This window comes from Salmo salar, chromosome 22 (genome assembly GCF_965601325.2).
Source record: "Salmo salar chromosome 22, fSalSal1, whole genome shotgun sequence".
Lineage (NCBI taxonomy): Eukaryota > Metazoa > Chordata > Actinopteri > Salmoniformes > Salmonidae > Salmo > Salmo salar.
This window is the reverse complement of record NC_138312.1, coordinates 15,035,662-15,056,838: the sequence shown is the minus strand read 5'-3', so window position 1 is coordinate 15,056,838 and position 21,177 is coordinate 15,035,662. Positions and strand designations below refer to the sequence as shown.

The window sequence follows — 21,177 nt, the reverse complement described above, 5'->3', positions numbered from 1 at the left end:
TTTGAGGATAGTGATGATTATGCTTGACTGAGTATTGTCCTTCTGTAATTTTATTCCCATTTGCAGTTCTCTTAAGGGCCACAAGATGGCAATGCAGGATACCAAACAAACTAAATGTTACCGCCTCAAGCCCTTTACCAGTTTCCACAACATGATCTTGCAGCATTTGTCTTCCTCATGAAAATCGCAGAGACAATGAAAATAGCATTGAGACATTTATTTATTTACGTATGTATGTTTTCCATTTAGACTGAACGCAAATACAGCAAACACAAACCACCAAGCACTAGGGGGGATGTAGAACAAACAGGTTGAGGTGAATTGAAGGGTGGAAGAGGAAGAGTGGGGTGGACAGTGCCTTATGTGAGCCTATGGAATCAGCCAGTTAGTTCTGTCCTATTGGGGCCTGTGACTGTTTGTAATCCTTCTGCTCTTCAATATATTTTTGTTCCAATTCGTATTATTCCTACCACTGAAACAGTGTATCATAGCTAATATATAGATTTACGCAGTTCTTCTATTGGACCTTATGAGGTTATGACCTCAAAACCACATGGAGAGTGGATGGCTGAAATGTCAGTAGATCACACTGGTAGGCTAAATAATTACTTCCATGGTTTCCAGTGGCAGTGACTCCAACAGTAAGGCACCCATCATCAGTATAACAAGTGCACTGCATTAGTACTTACACGTAGTCTGTAGTCTTAACATTGCACATTTGTGAATCCTCTACTACAAAATGTGCACAACCTCATACCACTCTTCCAGTATATTTGTAACGAAATGCACACATAGAAGTATTTATGTTCATACATACAATATGCCTCCCACCCTTCAAAACAGCACATCAGCTATACAGAGCAACTTCTTCCTCAATGTCTATACTGTACAGCAAGTAATAATTTTCAAAGGTGTGTGTCCAGTATAGAAAAAACACACATTTCTAACAATATCGTTGCTGCCTATCGCTGCAAGCAAGTGCCTTAACATGAATCCAGTGTCATTTGACCAGATAAAATGAAATAAAATATACAAAATAACTGTTAGGGACTCTGTTTCACAGAGACTGAACTTTACAGCAGTTAAGACAAAGTTCAAAGGATCTTCTCCGTTACTTCAGGGTGAAGTGAGAGTGGAGTAATTATGCCAAGCACGGTAACAAAGCCATGGGAACACGGTGGCAGAACTCAACTTTTAGATTCAACTCCATCTTGGAACGTTTTGGTAGTGCTTTTTATATGCATAAGAGTTCACAGTTCTCTTTTAAATAGATTGATAATGGATTACAATAGCGAGGTGGCTACAAAGAGACAGTTATTGCAAGTCTCACAAGCAGTTAAGATTGACCGCTGTAATAAACAATATCATATACTGTAGGAGATGAGAGCAGAGCGGCACACCAAAAATGAATCTGGTTCTCCTCAGTAATATTTTCAAAGTTAGTCCACACAGGGAACAATGCATAGTATTTATTCAACAGTTTGTTCCAGCATAGTTTTTGTTGATTTCTCAGACAGACTGACTGACTGACGAATGTATATGCAGCTGTTGAATATAGCTTTAGAGTTATTATCCAGAGAGTATACAGATTTGGCCACGTATACAGATTTGGCCAGGCAGGGCTATGGAGGCCTTGCTAGGTGTTCTGAAACAGGTTCCCCGCCTGTCTATCTGTCGAAGATGATGGAGTTTGGCCTTAAACGTGTCACACTATGAATCCAGGCTTTGTCTGTGAAGGTACAGAAAAAGGAATCACACACGTAATAATCATTTTTAGGGAAGGCAAGAAACCCGCCGGCTCACATTCACCACCACTCTTATAAATACAAATGTTGAACTCATACACCATAACTTAAAAACGAAAGTAAAAAAAAATCAAATCAAACATATCCTCACACTTCATAAAATAATTAGATACTGTAAAACATTATATTAAAAACTGCTCATTTGACCAGACTATAGCTTTGTCTCAAATGATGCCTTTTTCCCTGTAGAGTGTACTAGTTTTGACCAAAGTAGTGCACTACATGGGGAAATGGGTATGATTTGACTTTTGCACTACGTGACCAGCATTTGCGACTGAAAGTATAACAGTATGATGACTGAAGGAGAACAGGATGAGGAGAGGAGCACAGAAGGGGGTGTGGAAGGATTCTGTTTGTATTAATCCAGAGAACGAGCGTCAGAGCCTGTAGTAGTAGTAATGCACCCTGAATGCCAAGCGGAGTCCCAACTCATAGTCTCTTGATGTTGTAGAAGTGTCTGTCCACGTATTTCTTCAGTTGACTCTCCTATCAGTATAGGCCCATCACCTTTGCTGGACATGCAGTGTCTACACGTTGCAGAAGTATATTCCACAGAATCCTTCTTGAGCACTTCCTGTGGACGTCAGTTCAACGACAGCTCTGTATCGTATCGTTCATTCCCTCGACTACTTAGAATCATGCATGTGAGTATGAGACGCTAAATCGACACATTTTTATTTATATTCAGAAAATAAGCAAACACTGGACTTTAAATTAGATTGTTCTATTGTTAAAAATGTTTAAAAAGCTAGTAAGACAGCTGTTGACTATATGTGTCACGCTGGTGACAACAAGCATTAAAGGCTGACCCTCACTACTGGCCCCTGCAGAGCACCCCTCCCCCCAAACCCCTTCCTCACACTCCACTCACCCAGTCCCCATGCTTCATGCATGATGTCAGCACAGAGCAGGCATCTCCACGGTGACCATATATTACAGCAATTTGTGGGGGTGGGCTATTGAGTTCCTTAAGAATAAATGACCAGTACTTACAGGTAAGTCAATGTGTTCTGGGGAAAGGTCAATCAGATTTTTTTGTGGATTACATCGTCGTCGCTAATAATTTCATTGAACTATGCTGATCGGGGGTGATGAACCATTAACATGCCATTATGTTTGTACTGTACATACAGAGTCTGTCTGGGGATGTAGAATACCAGAACCATTATACTGATCTCTCACGATCCCCGAGCTAAACAGCCCTATTCACGACCAAATACAGGTGTAGGATCTTCATTACGCACGCGCACACACACACACACAATTAAGATCCTACATCTGTAGCCCTATTCTTCACAAACCATGAGTTAGACCTCATGGGGGTCTACTGTACGAACACTATGCATTTTCTATGGCATTTTCCAGAGGAAGAGTGGTTGGTGGGTGAGGGTGAGTCAGAGGCGGCATCACAGTCGGTTCTGGCTAAAGGGACAGGAGAGGAGGCGTATATTGTTGTAGAGGAGACAGAGATTATTTCAAGGAGAGCTGTCTATTGTATTGTAGTATACACTGTGGGTAGGTTACTGTAGTCCTCTTGCAACGGTGGAGTGGGGAGAGTCAGGGAGTTGATGGGCTCCTGACCCCACTCCCAGGAACCACCATGAGATATCAGGACTGAAACAGAGAGAGAACAACACAGAGCTCTGTGAAACAGACTGACACTGGGATAAACAAGATGGTTTAAACGCAAATTGAGGTTTGTCATCATGAATCTTTCCCTGGAGGCAGAACTGAGCGATTTCCACTAGATGGGCCAGCTGCAAAGTCAAAATTGCCTATATCGTAAAAATGTTGGTCTAAATTTAAGGTTAGGGTACGGCATCAGGGTTAGCAGTGTGGTTAAGGTTATGGTTAGGTTTAAATCTGATTTGATGACTTTGTGGCTTTGCCAGCTAGTGACCACTCTGCAGAGTTGCTTGCAGTGCAAGAATCATGACAATAGATTGTAACCTGCATTTTAAACAACATGATTGACTTCCATGTCGAACATACTGTACGAGTGAGCTATGGCATATTTAAAGCCACCTATAGCCTGTATGGCATACATTCACAAATAAATGCATACGCGCGCACACACACACACACACAAACACACTGTCTATCACTATCTCCCTACTTATCGAGGCAATACCACGGTGTCTTGACAGTGATGTTTACATTGCAGCTCCACCTACCTCCGATTTCCTATGTTGCTCCTTAGCGGGAGACTCTGTTTCCCTGACAACCACTGCTTTTGTCACCAGCATGTCAGGGTGTTGCTGCTTAGCCTCCTGTATCGCCATGGCGAGGGCCTGTGTGATAAAGGTCACTGTTCCCATTAAATGGACACTATTCATTTGCACCTCAATCAACAATATTGGTGTCTTTGAGTGTCCATGAAAGATGCCATACAAATGACATGCATTTCTACAGTGCTTCTAACTTAGTAACGGCTGTGACTGTTGTTCCTCACCTGATGTTGGTCCACATCATCGTCTCCTGTGATGATGATCCTTTTCTCAATCCTGGTCTCGGAGTAGCCACCTTTCACTGTCTGAAACACAACACAGTCAACATCAATCTACTGATCAGATAACGATTGTGACCTTTCATAGGTCTATAGTGAATATTAAGTGAAGAGGAAGTGTCAAGACCTTTTTTTTTAAACGGTCGCAGAGGAGACACGAGGGGTTACCTTGGTAACTTGAGTTGTGGTTGCTGAGGTGACATTGTCGGCGGTGACTGTCAGCGGGGACACTACGGCCTCTCTCCCCAGGGTGCCCGCCTTCACCTGCAGCACGGTCATTAGGAGAAAGAAGGGTCACTTACATTATCAGCACAGCTGCTACGAACACATGCACACAAACACACACAACCAGTGGTTGGATTGAGCCGGAGCTACCCGGAGCAAGGGTCAAAGAGAGACAGATGGAGCCTAGCTCCAGCACCTTATGGGTCCAACAAGGATTTTTGATTTCATTTATTAGGATCCCATTAGCCGACACGTAACGAAAAATATATTACAGACAAAAGACTTTACAATTTAAATACATTTAATAAACATTAACATGTAGTGTGTGTGTGTGTGTGTGTGTGTGTGTGTGTGTGTGTGTGTGTGTGTGTGTGTGTGTGTGTGTGTGTGTGTGTGTGTGTGTGTGTGTGTGTGTGTGTGTGTGTGTGTGTGTGTGCTCATCTATCAGTTAGTACATACACACAACAAGTACTGTAGGTCACATGGACGTTTTGCCATGAGGTGTTGCTTTATTTGTACTTAGTCAACAACAAAAAATCCAACTGTTTGCGAAGAACAGGCAGCAAGCTGATAGGCAGCTTTACCACTCTTGGGTAGAGGAATGACTTTAGCTTCCCTCCAGGCCTGAGGACCAAGACTTTGCTCTAGACTCAGATTAAAGATATGACAGATAGGAGTGGCTATAGACTCAACAGCTTTCCATCTACATTGTTAACGCCAGGAGGTTTGTCATTATTGATCAATGACAATCATTTTTCCACCTCTCACACACTAACTTTACAAAAATATACAATTCAAACTTGCAATGGTTTTCTTTCATTATTCGTTTTTTTATGCATGAATACGATGGCTCACTGTTCGTTGTTGGCATTTCCTGCCTAAGTTTGCTCACTTTGTCAATTAAGTAATCATTAAAATAACTGGCAACATCAAATGGTTTTGTGATGAATAAGCCATCTGATTCGATGAAAGATGGATATGAAATTGTATTTCTGCCCATAATTTAATTGAAAGTACTCCAAAGTATTTTTATATCATTGATCTTGGCTTCATAATACAGTTTCTTATTTTTTGTTGTTGTGCTTAGTCACACAATTTCTCAATTTGCAGTAAGTCAGCAAGTAAGATGTGCAGGCAGACTTATTAGCCACTCCTTTTGCCCCATCTCTTTCAACCAGACATTTTTTACATTTCTCATCAAACCATGGAGCCTTAACAATTCTAACACTCAGTTTCTAAACAGGTGCATGTTAATCAATAATTGGAAGAAGCAATTTCATAAATTCATCAACTGCACCATCTGGATGCAGATCAGACGCACAAATATTTCTAACATCATCCACATAAGAGTCACAGCAAAATATTTTGTTTCATCTCTTATACACTATTTTAGGCCCAGCTTTTGGAAGTTTGGCTTTCCTGGATATAGCCACTATAGGGTGATCACTGCATCCAAAGGGTATGGATACAGCTTTAGAACAAAGTTCTATACATGCGAGTGATCTTGTTTCTGTAGTTTTTGTAAACACCCTGGTAGGTTGATTAATAACCTGAATCAGATTACAGGCACTGGTTACAGTAAGAAACTTCTCAAGCGAAAAGCTTGATGAAAACCTGTCAATATTCAGGTCCCCAGAAAGTAGACCTCTCGGTTTACATCACATACACCATCAAGCATTTCACACATATTATTTAGATACTGACTGTTAGTACTTGGTGGCCTATAGCAGCACCCCCAAAGAAAAGGCTTTAAATATGCCAGATGAACCTGCAACCACAACACTTCAATAACACTTGACATAAGATCTTCTCTAAGCACATACAGCAACACCTCCCCATTTGCATCCATGTCTCTTCTATACATGTTACATCCTTGTATAGCTACTGCTGTATCATCAAATTAAGTATTTGATGTTAGCAAGTTATTGATTTCCTTAACCTTATTTCTAAGGCTACATATAGGAGTAGGATAAAAAGTAGAATAAAAGTACTAACCCTCACCCTAGAATGGTAATACATTATACTTACAGCAGTTAGCGTAACCCTAGCCGCTTTCCTAACCCTAGCCCTAACCTTAGCTTCATGTCCACACCCTGGTTCAACCCTAACCCTAGCAAAACCCTAACCTTGGCTCTGCCACCTCCAAAGTCCCAATTTAAACCCTGAACACAATGTCAAACACACAGAAACACACACCCACCCACACACACTACGCTGCTGGTTCAAGGTATAGCCCAGCCAAAATACAACTGCATCTTTACCCACTTCTCTCTACATGACAACATACAGTGAATCACAGACACTGCTTCAATTCAACAACAAACAAGAGCATTGTTTCATGGGAACCTTTATCACTGCGTCAGCTAAAATTAATCAAGAGCTACAGTATAGGACTACATTTCTGGAGTCAGAGTACAGTAACATAGTCTATTGAGTGAGAGGAGGGTGGTGGAGGATGGTAAGGTGAATTGTGTACTTACATGGGAGCCATTTTCTATACTGGGGAGAGGAACTTCCTTCCTACTGCCAACTTCCTGGTTCTGGTTCTGGGGATAAAGAGAGGGATGAGGAGAGGGAGGGAGGGAGGAAAGAAAATGTCACTTGGATGAAGGGATGAAGTCATCATGTTCATGCTGATTAAACTAATCAGGGAGAAGAGCAATGTGTCCATATGGGAACAAGCAGTCCTCAAACCTGATCACCAGATTGCATGCAGCTACCATGACCGTAGTGAATCAGAAGCAAGGTATTAGGATGAATTTATAAAGCAAGTTATAAAGCCAATAGGCAGCCAAGCAGGAGTGTAGCGTAACAATTTGATACAGAAGTATGGTATCAACATGGTAATGTACCAACTAGCAAAATTCAACCCAACAGATCCTCCTGTCATTATCATTACAGCATGTTTGTTGGCACTGTGATACAAATTGGAGTTTATTTAAATATTAAGTGCCATAGATAACCCAAGCCAATTATGTGGTAGCAGTAAAACATACTGTAAACGTGTAACTCGGCACAGTTTAGAAGGGGGGAGAAGTCTTTATAACAAGCCTATTTTAAAAGGATGCACATGCAAAAATTGTGAGGCAATATTAAGGTAGAAAACTAAACAAACTGGCAAAATATACTCTCTAAATGTGCAGCCCGTTATTTGCACATGCAAAACCTGTCATGGCAGATTTGAGTGATTCTCTATACCCTTTCCCCCATGAGCACCATATTTACACCAGTCCAGTTCCTTTCAAATCCACCAGGGGGATTGAATTAGTGTGCAGTTCAGGGAGAAGGGTAGTGAATCAGACTGCAGCCAGAGCTTGCAGAGCATAGTCTTCAAGCCTTTCTGCTATTGTCAATAGAGTGTCTGATACATACCAGGTCGCCCTCTGGTGGCTTAGCCACGTCAGTGCTGCTGGAGACCTTTGTCTCGTTACAGTTGATGTCAGCCTCCATTTGCTGCAGATACACACACACAAACGCTACTGTATCGTTGCTTACTCCAAATCAAGAGCACATCTGCCAAAGAGGCTCAACACACTTGATATGGCTATTTGTTATCTAGAAGACTATGTACCTACACGTAGTGTACAAAACATTAAGAACACCTTCCTAATATTGTGTTGCACGCTGCAGTGTTGCAGTTCTTGACACAAACCTGTACACCTGGAACCTACTACCATACCCCGTTCAAAGGCACTTAAATATTTTGTCTTGCCCATTCACCCTCTGAATGACACAGACATACAATCCATGTCTCAATTGCCTCAAGCCTTAAACATCCTTCTTTAACCTCTCTCCTCCCCTTCATCTACACGGACTGAAGTGGATTTAACAAGTGACATCAATAAGGGATCATATCTTTCACCTGTTCAGTTTATGTCATGGAAAGAGCAGGTCTTCCTAATGTTTAATACACTCAGTGTATTCAAGTCAATCAATTTCTATGCTTAACACACACTGACTTGGGTTTTCACTTCAAAGAAACCCGCTCCAACACAGCTCATCCTCATCATTATATGAATGACACACCAGAGGCACCAATTACATTTTAATCAGGCACCTTTGGGACCGGCACAGCTCCATGCTCTGCCATTAGAGATGAATGGAACTCCCGCATGCTTTCATAATTATTTTTAATGTCCTGTCAATACTTTTATCCCTCTATAACAATGTTATTAAAGTCCCAATGCATTAAAAAACATGATTTGATTTTGGCCTTCCATGGTGACATCACCATGGGGTAAATGTGTTAATTGACCAATAAGAAAGAGAGTTCCAAACCTCTCTGTAATAACAGCTACATTTCCGTTTTTCCCTTCCCTTCCTACTCAGACCACTCCCAGACAGTCCTAGCAAAATTGACAAATTGCCCTTTGCTAAGAAGCTATTTTTGTTTATTTAAAACAATCACAGTAAGGTACTTAATTGTTACCCAGAAATGATTTGATATTGAGATTTTTTTTTAAATGGCTCCCTTGGACCTTTAAGTCATTGTGGTCGTGAGAATATGTCACTCAATTGAATCAAGAGCTGCAGTACAGCAGAGCTACGGAGAGAACAATTATCATCTATATTAGGATTATATTAAATGACTAATTACATTTCCTTCTGTTTACAAAAATATAAAACTATATTGATGGGGTAAAAATTAACCTATAAATGGTCTTACTGTCTTATTCACTCAGTGTTTCCATTTCCCGCTGAAGATAATTTCAGATGCCTTCTGGTCAAACTGTAGGGCCACTCTGCTACATTTGTCATTTGATCATTAGCATGCACTAGCACTGGTAACACTAATCTGCACTGGTACCAAAGTGACTCTTATCAACTGGATGCAAGGATTTCCTTTGTGTTGTCTTAGGAATGCGGCATTATCTCACCAACCCCCTTGTCACACCTCTGGGTGACAGAGGTTCTGTGTGATAACATCCTTTAAGTCTGATATCTGATTTCACTTTGTAATGCTACTGTTCAACAACTCAAATGTTGAATCCAAACTGAGATCTTATAAAGGGGTCATTGTCTCTTTCTTTTCTGTTCCTGGCCTGCGCTGGTGAGATTCATGCTCTCTCTCATTCTTTCTTTCTCTCTCCACCTCATGGACTCTTGGGGCATGCCCTTTCAGGCTATGACTTCTCCCCCTCTCTCCCTCTCTGATCAATCTGAGAATAATGCCGTCAATACAAAGCTTGTCAATGCTTTGTAACTTGAGGTTTATGCCTTGTATGTGATTTCAGTCATTTTACAATGTTAATTAAATGCACTTATATTTAAGAATTCCATTCTCAGACCTTTCTTGATTGCCTATTACTGTATCTCAACTGTAGTCTCTTGCATATTGCAAACATATCTTTATGGAGTCAGAAAACATTTTAAATAGGCTAAATGTATAGTCCCGGATCGCATGTGAGGCATATATGATCAATATTACAACACTAAACTGATAGCACTTATCTGGTAGTAGATCGGTTTGTGCTTTAGACAACTCATCTGTCATGTTTGTTGGCAAAGGACTTGGCTAGAGCACAAACAGATTTGACTACTGTACCAGGCTAAATCAAACATCAAAACACAGAGGGACAGGAGTGAGTCCATACGCATAGACTGATCTAGTGTACCTGCTCGGACATGTCCATGATGTTGGTGCTGGTGACCTCTGACCCATTGGTGTGTGTCTCCATCTTAGTGTCGGCCTTCCTCAGCATCTGGGCAGCGCTAACAGCACTGGGGTCTTTCCTGGCTACTGGGGGCTGCAGCAGGAGGAAACAGACAGGTACACTAAGATTTCATCAACCATAGACAGTCTATTCTTCTCCAACGTCGTCAATATTACCTGACGGTAAACAAATCTTTAACAAATGTCCTAAAATTGAGCCCCGAAGTACAGTATCAGTCAAAGGTTTGGACAGACCTACTCATTCAAGGGCTTTTCTTGATTTTTACTATTTTCTACATTGTAAAATAATAGTGAAGACATCAAAACTATGAAATAACACATGGAATAACATAGTAACCAAAAAAAGTGTTAAACAAATCAAAATACTGTATGTTGTTTTCTATGTTTGTATGTTGGAAATAATTTTGGGTTGCTGAATCACTTGAAAGACACATGAAAATCCATCATATTTGAATCTTACTTACGTGATGTCTGAATACTGCATATTCTGTAATGTACGTGCTGTGGCCTTGACATGTTACTGACCATGTTAATCCTTAGTTCAACTACAATACATTTCTTATAAAAAAATTACAATACTGTTCAAACAGACAATGAAGCAATACAAGTATAGTCATACACTACATTATCAATTGTGCATCACTTCATTTCAGACCAAACATTTAGTAAAGCAAGCATGACTGACAATGGAAGGGAAAATACAAGAAAACATACACATTTCACAATAATCTGAAACAACCAAAACAGCAAATGGACAAACCATAGGAAAATAAATAAACAAAATCAAAAGATTAAACAAAAATATAACAAATAATTGTAATACATGTAAACATAAAATTAAAACATCAACAAACAAAAAAAATGGCAACTGAAAATGTTCCAACAGAAAAGGTGACTGGTGATTTCATTAAAGGAACGAAGTTATCTACTTCCCCAGTCAGATGAACTCATGGATACCATTTCTACGTCTCTGCATCTAGTATGAAGGAAGCTAGAGGTAGTTTCGCGAGCCAATGCTAACAAGCATAAGCGCAATGACTGGAAGTCGATGGTACGTACTAGCATGCTAGCAGTCACCATGGTCTTCCAGTCATTTCACTAAACCTAGTTAGCAATTGCACCAACGCTATTTATCAACTTCCTTCAAACTGCATGCAGAGACATAACAATGGCATCCACGAGTCCATCTGACTCTGGGGAAGTAGATAAAGGGCTTCATTGAAAAAATAATGAAGTATCCCTTTAAAGGCAGTATTCGCTCTCAGAAGCAGGAGGGAGGAGACGGGGAGTGGCAAGGATCAGGGATGGGGTACATTGTGTCTACCTCATGGCGCACACGTTCCTCACGGTGCACAGGGGGCATCTCCTCTACAGCGGACATGTCATGGGAGCCCATGAGACGGGCCGAATAGAACCTGGAGGTCTCCTCAAAGTCGTCCCGGCCCACCTCGGGCAACCGTTCAGGCAACCGCTCCTTCTCCCCCAGCTCAGACAGGCCCTTGGAGAAATCCTCCACGCCCGTGTGGAGGTCCATGATGACGGTGAAGTCCACCTCAGCCTCCAGGCTAGACGTGGAGCTGACCGTTATGCTGGAGCACTTCCTCTCAATGCCCAACTGGGTCTCTTTCATGAAGACCACCGTGTCACGCTCGTGGTCTTCCTCCGAGGTGGAGCCCGGCCGAGGCCTCCTCTCCCAGTTTTCCCTCTGGGTGAGAGAGGGGGTTACAGAAAGATGGCCGCCACAACAAAATCACAACACACGGCCAGTCTGGCCGCAGCTCAGGGCAGGGAGTGACCATGAGAGAGGGGATGATAATGATGATGATGGACAGTGGATGAATGATCCTCTAGAAGGGAATATGCCCTGGCCTGGAGGTGTGCATAAGTACTCATGTAGGATCTTTCCGAGGCCCTGATACCTATTATACATGTATATATTATCATAAAAATCGATCATAAAAACCTTCTCCAGGCATGCAATTTGCCACATCGTATATGGAGACGAGAGGAGATAAATGGGGAAGTCTTACACAGAGGAAATTACTTTGAACGTAATGGAGGGTAGCCTGTGGCATAGTCAGGGTTCAGCCTCTATGTATGCTGCTCATATGACAGAGTTACCCATGTGTGACAGTGAGGAAGACAATGGGGAGTGAGTGACTAATTTACCACAGGGGAGAAATGGGAAAATGGTGAGGCATGCGGTTGAATTCAAAACGTAAAGTGACCTTGGCATCATCTACTGTATCTTCATAAATGGCAAGAGTGGAGAGAGGCTCCTGCGGAGGGAAAGCAGGGGAAGAAGGAGAGCAGCCAGAGGTTAGTCCAAGCTGGAGAGACAGACTACTAGACATCAGTAGAGAGACTGGGTCTCTACTAACAGACCGTTAGAACAACAAAACAGCACGTTTCTAACATAGAAGGGCAGTTCCCCCTTCCATCTATTTGTGAGTACAAAAAAAGAAGTACGCTTACTACCAGCTTGGACAAGAGAAATGAACCCACCATGTCAAGCCAGTTGTCATACTTGGAATTAGTATAAACTAGAGTGTCGTACAGAATGTTCTATGGACAGGTTGTAAGATTTGATAGTGTAGAACAGCCGTAGCAGCACGGCAACAGTCAATCATTGGCCAAGGACAGAATCATAGAATGACGCAAACCACGCAGACTGAATTTCAAGGGGCTCAAATGGCCAAAGAATAGTGTTTGGTTTCAATGACATAAAGGCAGTTTTTGAAGTCAAAATAAGCAGGCTTGTACTGATTTTATATGCTTGGAAGCCCATTCTGTTTTTTAACACCCAGTATACAGAACGGCTGGTGCTCTCACATGGTGTTTGTTAGTTTTTGGGTGAGGCAGCTTACAAAGTGATCTCACACCTCATTCCATGCCTGATCATGCCAAAGTGTCCTGGGCCTAGACTCAGATTAAACGCAGGGAATGATTTAAGCTGTTTGATCCCAGTCCTAATTTCTAATTATATTAATTCCACTGCCAAATACATGCAAGCACCTAATGACACCAACTGTGAAATGAAAGTGGTGAGTCTCTTTCTGAAAGCTAGTCTGTCTGTGTAGTTACAGTACAGCAGCCTGGGGATTGCTGCTTGAGGGCTTGTTGCCTGCCTCTTTTTTTACAGTCTGGGTGGGTCCTTTGCTTTACAAGAATGCACATAGCATCCAATGTATGATCCTTGTAAAGCATTTGATCTGGTTTATAAATAATCATTACCCAATAAGGTACCGTTAATCATTTTCATGTTAATGAAGTTGATATTTTGAAGGGGAAAAAAACATATAAAAAAAAAACATGTCAAATATTTACATTACATTAACCAAACTACTTTTTTCTTTAAAAAGTAACTTTGAGGTCAGGAGATTAATGGCCGACATTTGACTGATGAGCATACTGTACAGTATATGTAACATAGAGTGCCTTTATGGGTGATAATGACATGTTTCTCTCATTTTCTCATACAGTTCCTGTAACAGTCAATTGAGCTGAAAAACATGTATGAAACCATGTCTGAAGTCCATGCCTTCCTCCACATTTCAGCTTGGAAACAGCATAGAGGAGAAGTGCAAAAAAAACTCAGCGCCATGGCAATATGCAAGAGCCTTTGTTTCCCTGCAACCCTCTGCGAAAGAGACTTGCTTAGAGGGTTAGTTGGAAGGAACATCAAGGTTCAAATGTGAATAGAGGGGGAATAGAAGCCAAGAGCAAAAGCATGAAAAGTTGTGTTCGTCTTTTTGACAATCTCTACCATAGCCCTGTTGTGAGTTTTACAGATTTGCAAGCAGTTGTGTTTCAGGTTTGCTGTGAAGCATAAGGGTGAAGGGAGGCAGGGAGGAGTAGGGGGGCTAAATGGGGAGGATCCAAACTCATAGCAGACAAAATGCATTGATGGCGGCATCAGCCAATGAGACGCAGCCAAAACAAGTGTCTCATAAGTTATACACAACCCCCTTCTTCATATACAGGCACATATAAGTTACATGTATATTCAAGTCACTGAAAACAGGAAAATAAGAAAATGGGAGTGTGCGGGTCAGTCTGAAGCTCATGCGATGCTTTTTGCTTCCAAATGACTGAAAAGCCAAGTTACCGAGTGTCTCTTCTTGGCAGCATCCAGGCCAGGCTCCCTGCTAGCATTGCGGTTGATGTTCCGGAGTATGAGTCCAGACTCTCTGGCTTTCCGTGTTTTCACTGGAGGGGCAGGAGGTGCTGTTCTGGGAATCGCTGAAGCTGGAGCTGGAACTGAGGCCTTAAAGCTGAGAAGCTGATTACTCTCTATGGCTTCTCTAGCCACCTGAAAGGGATCGTCACAGGCAGTGCTGCTCTGTTCCTGGACCAGCTCTTCAGTTTTAGCCTCGACTCTCGTCAAGCCTTCCAGACCCCAGAAGCTGCCCTGTATCTGTGTGGCTTCTCTGTGTGACGTGGTTGGGGAGTGAGTCCGTCTTGCTGGACTAGTGTTGGTTGTTATGAATGATGTAGGCAGGGTGAATGTTGGATGAAAGGTGGGTGCGTCGTTCCGGTTGATGTCTGAGGGTCCCTCTGACAAACCCCCTGACCATCTGTACTCTCTTCTAAAAACTCCAATCAGCTCAGACTCAGTCTCCTGACTCCCTTTGTCCTGCTCATCTTTGCATGCTAAGCTCTTTGACCTTTCGGGTTTGAGAGGAACGATCCTAGTTATTTCTGACTGACTGCTGCCTGATAGTCTTTGAAAAGACCTTCTCTGACCCCTGACCTCTGACATGAGACCTTCCATGTCCTCCCCCCCAGAGTTACTGGCTTTTCGCTCATGGGTCTTGACCACCCTCAGTTTGACCTCTGCTATGTGTTCTTTATTGTCAGTCATGCTCTTCTCTCTACGATCAAACTCTTTAACCTGTTCTGCTAAACTATCCCATTCTTTCTTATCAGGACCGTTGACAGAGCCCAGCACTTCATCTGCTGGCTGGACTTCATCGGTGATGAAGCTCATAGCCTGGTCGTTTTCATCACACCCTGCCGGATCATCCACAGCACTTCCCAGAGTCTCCTTGTCTTCTCCTATTGACGTAATGTGGTCCATCTTGTTATCTTCACACACAGCGGCAGACACCACTTTCTCCGTCCATTTTGCCTCTGGTGATCTCTCCTCATCTTTCATCAGCACACTCGTCCCCCAACACTGGTCGTCTGGCTCCTCTCTCGTTGTTCTGTCTTCAGGGCGGTCTATTAGTCCCACCTTTGTCTTCTCTGTAGGACTGTCCTCCCAGTCTGATCCCTCATTGTCTTCTTCGCCGTTCGAGCCGGCGCCCTCTTTCTCATAGACGAATTCTGTTGACATTCCCAGGTTTAAACTATTAGGTCTCTTCTTTTGTCTGTGTCTGTGGGGTTGATGATCCTTCTTAGAGTCTCGGAATGGGACTGGGGTTGATACTGGGTCTGGGTCTGAGACTATGTCATTCTTTGCACCAGAGTCATCTGCTGGAGGTACTTTCCACTGTGTATCATCATCAGAAGATTCAGTGGTTTCAGCTAATTCCACCATGAACCGGCTGTTGCTAGTCAGCCGCGGTTCAGAACATTCATCATGGGCTTCCCTTGTGGTTTTGGGCAAAGGAAAGTTATCAATATCTGTTATCATTTCTGGCCCATCCTCCCCTGTAGCCTCGACATGAATCATCTTGGCTACTTCTGTCTCTTTTTCCAGTTCTTTCTTCCTTTCCCAAGAGGAATCCGGGACTAATGGGGGAGGCGAGGTGGAAGCTTTGTTCTGTTCCTCGGCCTTCCAGTCACGGTTCTGTTGATAAGTGTCTTGTTTCTCAATCAATACCCACTCCTCAGAGCCCTACATGTTGATATAGATTAAACACAGTTAGAGGTGCCAACTGAACTGTAACATAGGTTAACAGCTTCAGTAAAGAGATGTGTTTTTATTGTACAAATAGATCCTCTACAATCCTCCATGTAGATGCTAGGTGCATGCTCATAGACTGTAATCTGCTAATCATTTCTGCTTCAATTGCTGCAATCATACATCGAAATGTTACATTTTACATCAAAATGTATATGTTGGTTATTGCATTTCTTAAAATATTTTCTCAGACACAATGACTGCAGCAGGTCAGATTACAACAAGATGCAAGGGATATCAGATATATCTGAGTGAGCAGTATTTCTATAAAATGGTACCAGGCCACAGTTTCATTACAGATAAATGGTCAACTACAGTACAGTCAGAATGTTATGAGGTAGAAGTTAGAAGAGAGAGGAAGAGGAAGTGAAGAGCAACCTCTGGGGAAGTCACCAAAGTCTTCTGGAAGAAGCCCTCTACAGAGAAGCTGTTTACTGGGTCCTTGCCCCCCACCTGATGGGGGGCCGAGCGTTACCCGCCAGGAGAGGTGTGGAGGGGGAAGAGAGAGGGAGGAGAACAGCTATTAGATGAGCCCCAACTGTATGGTTCTTTGTCACAGCATACTATCCAACTTTTGGTAATTTCGTGCGAAAGGGGAAAAGGAAAGTGAAGGATAGAAAGGGGGAAGAAATGTTGATTCAAGGGGCTAGGGAGACAAGGGATTTTCCAAAAATACTGTACGACTCTCCTGAATCAAAGTCCTATCTGAAATCTAAGAGCCAATCAAGATGAATCTTGAATCAAATAACGAAACATGGGCATAGTTAGCTTCCACCTGCACATTGCAGCTCCCAAATCCACATAACCAACTGAGAAGGTATTTGCAATGCAAAAATAACATTTGCAACTACATCAAAGGCTTTATGATTTCCTCTGAATCTCTCCGAGTTGGACTCCTCCAGGATAGAGAGATTTCTCAGGCCACACGTTGTCATTATTCAAATCAGGACAATAGCGTCGCTCCCTCAGATCTATGTAGGTACATGACAGATGGCGTTTTCATGCCCTCGAGGACGTCTGATGATAATCTCTATGGCTATAATCTGATTGTTCTCAGAGAGCAGATGTGAACGTGTCAGTAGACTACATAAATACCTGGAAACAGACTGCATTGACAGAGCTACACTGGAGAGTACTATCTTTGTATCTTAACAGTACAATCACAATGTGAAAGTGATCAAAGTGGCAGGGGCTTTTGCATTCTGACACAAAGGGAAGATTTTTAACTGTCAGGCAATCAAGGTGGGCAGACGTTTGAGATGGTTGTTGCTCTAATGCCTCATATTCAGTAAATCTCCAGATTTTGCACATCTTCTCTTCAAGTTATTGCAGAATCACTTTTCTACCATCTCTAAATAAACAGGGATTTTACTACAAACGAAGATCCGTCGTCAATAAAGCGGTGAATTGGAAGCTTCAACAATGTGCGGGCCTTCTTGTTCTTTACTAGTGGTCTTTGTTAGCCCAGCACCTTTGTTTTTAAGGATGTGCGTATGACCACAAACACCCTCCTTCAATGATAAACGCAGAACATGATTTCATTTTTTTCTAATTCAATGTGTTCTTATGATCTAGACTGAACAAGAATATAAACACAATATTTAAAGTGTTGGTTCCATGTTTCATGAGCTTAAATAAAAGATCCCAGAAATGTTCCATACGCACAAAAAGCTTATTTCTCTCAAATGTTGTGCACAAATTTGTTTACATCCCTGTTAGTGAGCATTTCTCCTTTGCCAAGACAATCCATCCACCTGACAAGTGTGGCATATCAAGATAATGATTACCACCATGATCATTACACATGTGCACCTTGTGCTGGGGACAATAAAACACCACTCTAAAATGTGCAGTTTTGACACACAACACCATGCCACAGATTCCGCAAGTTTTGAGGGTGCGTGAAATTGGCATGCTGACTGCAGGAATGTCCACCAGAGCTGTTACCAGAGAATTTAATGTTAATTTCTCTACTATAACGTTGTTGTAGAGAATTTGGCAGTAACCAGCCTGACAACCGCAGACCAAGTGTAACCACGCCAGCCCAGGACCTCCACATCCGGCTTCTTTTGTGGGGAAAAACTAATTCTGATTGACTGGGCCTGGCTCCCCAATCTGTGAGCCTGGCTCCCAACTGGGTGGGCCTACTGTATGCTCTCCCAGGCCCACCCATGGCTGAGCCTCTACCCAGTCATGTGAAATCCATAGATTAGGGCCTAATGAATTTATTTCAATTGACTGATTTCCTTATATGAACTGTAACTCAGTAAAATTGTTGAAATTGTTGCATGTTGCGTTTATATTTTTGTTCCGTATATTTTAGCAGTACCATCACACTATCCAATAGATTGGGTCTGAGTCTGCAGCAATATCTACAGTTGAAGTCGGAAGTTTCCATACACTTAGGTTGGAGTCATTAAAACTCGTTTTTCAACCACTCCACAAATTTCTCGTTAACAAACTATAGTTTTGGCAACTCGGTTTTGTGCATGACACAAGTACTTTTTCCAACAATTGTTTAAAGACAGATTATTTTACTTATAATTCACTGTATCACAATTCCAGTGGGTCAGAAGTTTAGATACACTAAGTTGACTGTACCTTTAAACAGCTTGGAAAATTCCAGAAAATGATGTCATGGCTTTAGAAGCTTCTGATAGGCTAATTGACATCATTTGAGTCAATTGGAGGTGTACCTGTGGATGTATTTCAAGGCCTTCCTTCAAACTCAGTACCTCTTTGCTTGACATCATGGGAAAATCTAAAGAAATCAGCCAAGACCTCAGAAAAAAAAATTGTAGACCACAAGTCTGGTTCATCCTTGGGAGCAATTTCCAAACGCCTGAAGGTACCACGTTCATCTGTACAAACAATAGTACGCAAGTATAAACACCATGTGACCACACAGCCATTAGAACGTGTCTCCATCCTGAACGGTTTACCTCCTAGAGATGAACGTACTTTGGTGCGAAAAGTGCAAATCAATCCCAGAACAACAGCAAAGGACCTTGTGAAGATGCTGGAGGTTACACCAGCTCTGTCAGGAAAAATGGGCCAAAATACACCCAACTTATTGTGGGAAGCTTGTGGAAGGCTACCCGAAACGTTTGACCCAAGTTAAACAATTTAACGGCAATGCTACCAAATACTAATTGAGTGTATGTAAACGTCTGACCCACTGGGAAAGTGATGAAAGAAATAAAAGCTGAAATAATTAATTCTCTCTACTATTATTCTGACATTTCACATTCTTAAAATAAAGTGGTGATCCTAACTGACCTAACACAGGGAATTTTTACTAGGATTAAATGTCAGGCATTGTGAAAAACTGAGTTTAAATGTATTTGGCTGACGTGTATGTAAACTTCCGACTTCAACTGTATCTACAATAAATAACCACCTACAATACCTTGAAGAATTATTATTGTCCTTCAAAGTCATGGTCAAAAAGACAGTTATTGGTTTCACATCAGACTGTAGATTATTTCAAAAGCACACAAACACAAAACCCCAGTACTGTCTGTTTCCCTGTGAATAAAAACATGTTCTCCTCTGTTGACCTCCAAGCATACTGGGTTCTAGGAGAGTCAACTGTAAGACTGGAATATCAATGCTGTCAGTCATACACAGCCTCTTCATCAAACGTTAGGGCAGTTTAAACAGAAGTATTAAAAAGGTGCACTACGCAGAAATCGCTCCACCATTTCCTGGTTGCTAAAATTCTAATAGTTTGCCTAATTTCAGTTTATGTAACAAAATAAGCAAGTATAGTGTAGAGAATCATTGTACAATCTAAACCGCTGTGAAATATATACTGATCAAAAAAATAAAGGGAACACTTAAACAACACATCCTAGATCTGAATGAAAGAAATAATCTTATTAAATACTTTTTTCTTTACATAGTTGAATGTGCTGACAACAAAATCACACAAAAATAATCAATGGAAATCCAATTTATCAACCCATGGAGGTCTGGATTTGGAGTCACACTCAAAATTAAAGTGGAAAACCACACTACAGGCTGATCCAACTTTGATGTAATGTCCTTAAAACAAGTCAAAATGAGGCTCAGTAGTGTGTGTGGCCTCCACGTGCCTGTATGACCCTACAACGCCTGGGCATGCTCCTGATGAGGTGGCGGATGGTCTCCTGAGGGATCTCCTCCCAGACCTGGATTAAAGCATCCGCCAACTCCTGGACAGTCTGTGGTGCAACGTGGCGTTGGTGGATGGAGCGAGACATGATGTCCCAGATGTGCTCAATTGGATTCAGGTCTGGGGAACAGGCGGGCCAGTCCATAGCATCAATGCCTTCCTCTTGCAGGAACTGCTGACACACTCCAGCCACATGAGGTCTAGCATTGTCTTGCATTAGGAGGAACCCAGGGCCAACCGCACAAGCATATGGTCTCACAAGGGGTCTGAGGATCTCATCTCGGTACCTAATGGCAGTCAGGCTACCTCTGGCGAGCACATGGAGGGCTGTGCGGCCCCCCCCAAAGAAATGCCACCCCACACCATGACTGACCCACCGCCAAACCGGTCATGCTGGAGGATGTTGCAGGCAGCAGAACGTTCTCCACGGCGTCTCCAGACTCTGTCACGTCTGTCACATGTGCTCAGTGTGAACCTGCTTCATCTGTGAAGAGCACAGGGCGCCAGTGGCGAATTTGCCAATCTTGGTGTTCTCTGGCAAATGCCAAACGTCCTGCACGGTGTTGGGCTGTAAGCACAACCCCCACCTGTGGACGTCGGGCCCTCATACCACCCTCATGGAGTCTGTTTCTGACCGTTTGAGCAGACACATGCACATTTGTGGCCTGCTGGAGGTCATTTTGCAGAGCTCTGGCAGTGCTTCTCCTGCTCCTCCTTGCACAAAGGCGGAGGTACCGGTCCTGCTGCTGGGTTGTTGCCCTCCTACGGCCTCCTCCACGTCTCCTGATGTACTGGCCTGTCTCCTGGTAGCGCCTCCATGCTCTGGACACTACGCTGACAGACACAGCAAACCTTCTTGCCACAGCTCGCATTGATGTGCCATCCTGGATGAGCTGCACTACC

At 42.5% G+C, this 21,177-nt stretch overlaps 1 protein-coding gene across 10 annotated transcripts in view; it reads right to left on the bottom strand.

The window, feature by feature from the left end:
* Window positions 1-202: 202 nt before the first annotated feature.
* The window catches only part of LOC106582844 (band 4.1-like protein 1), a 102,607-nt gene continuing 81,632 nt past the window's right edge, over window positions 203-21,177 (bottom strand). For 8 of the 10 annotated variants that reach the window (XM_014166349.3, XM_045705793.2, XM_045705794.2 and 5 more), the window contains 11 exons: window positions 16,497-16,571; window positions 14,319-16,052; window positions 12,439-12,489; window positions 11,535-11,915; window positions 10,152-10,283; window positions 7,909-7,989; window positions 7,017-7,082; window positions 4,480-4,575; window positions 4,258-4,338; window positions 3,980-4,096; window positions 203-3,419 (listed from right to left, as the gene is read on the bottom strand). In XM_014166349.3, the coding sequence (XP_014021824.1) occupies window positions 3,414-3,419; window positions 3,980-4,096; window positions 4,258-4,338; window positions 4,480-4,575; window positions 7,017-7,082; window positions 7,909-7,989; window positions 10,152-10,283; window positions 11,535-11,915; window positions 12,439-12,489; window positions 14,319-16,052; window positions 16,497-16,571 (2,820 nt within the window). In that variant the 3' untranslated portion in view covers window positions 203-3,413. The remainder of the gene's footprint in view (window positions 3,420-3,979; window positions 4,097-4,257; window positions 4,339-4,479; window positions 4,576-7,016; window positions 7,083-7,908; window positions 7,990-10,151; window positions 10,284-11,534; window positions 11,916-12,438; window positions 12,490-14,318; window positions 16,053-16,496; window positions 16,572-21,177) is intronic. The other 2 variants (XM_014166353.3, XM_045705796.2) reach the window with 2 other exon arrangements.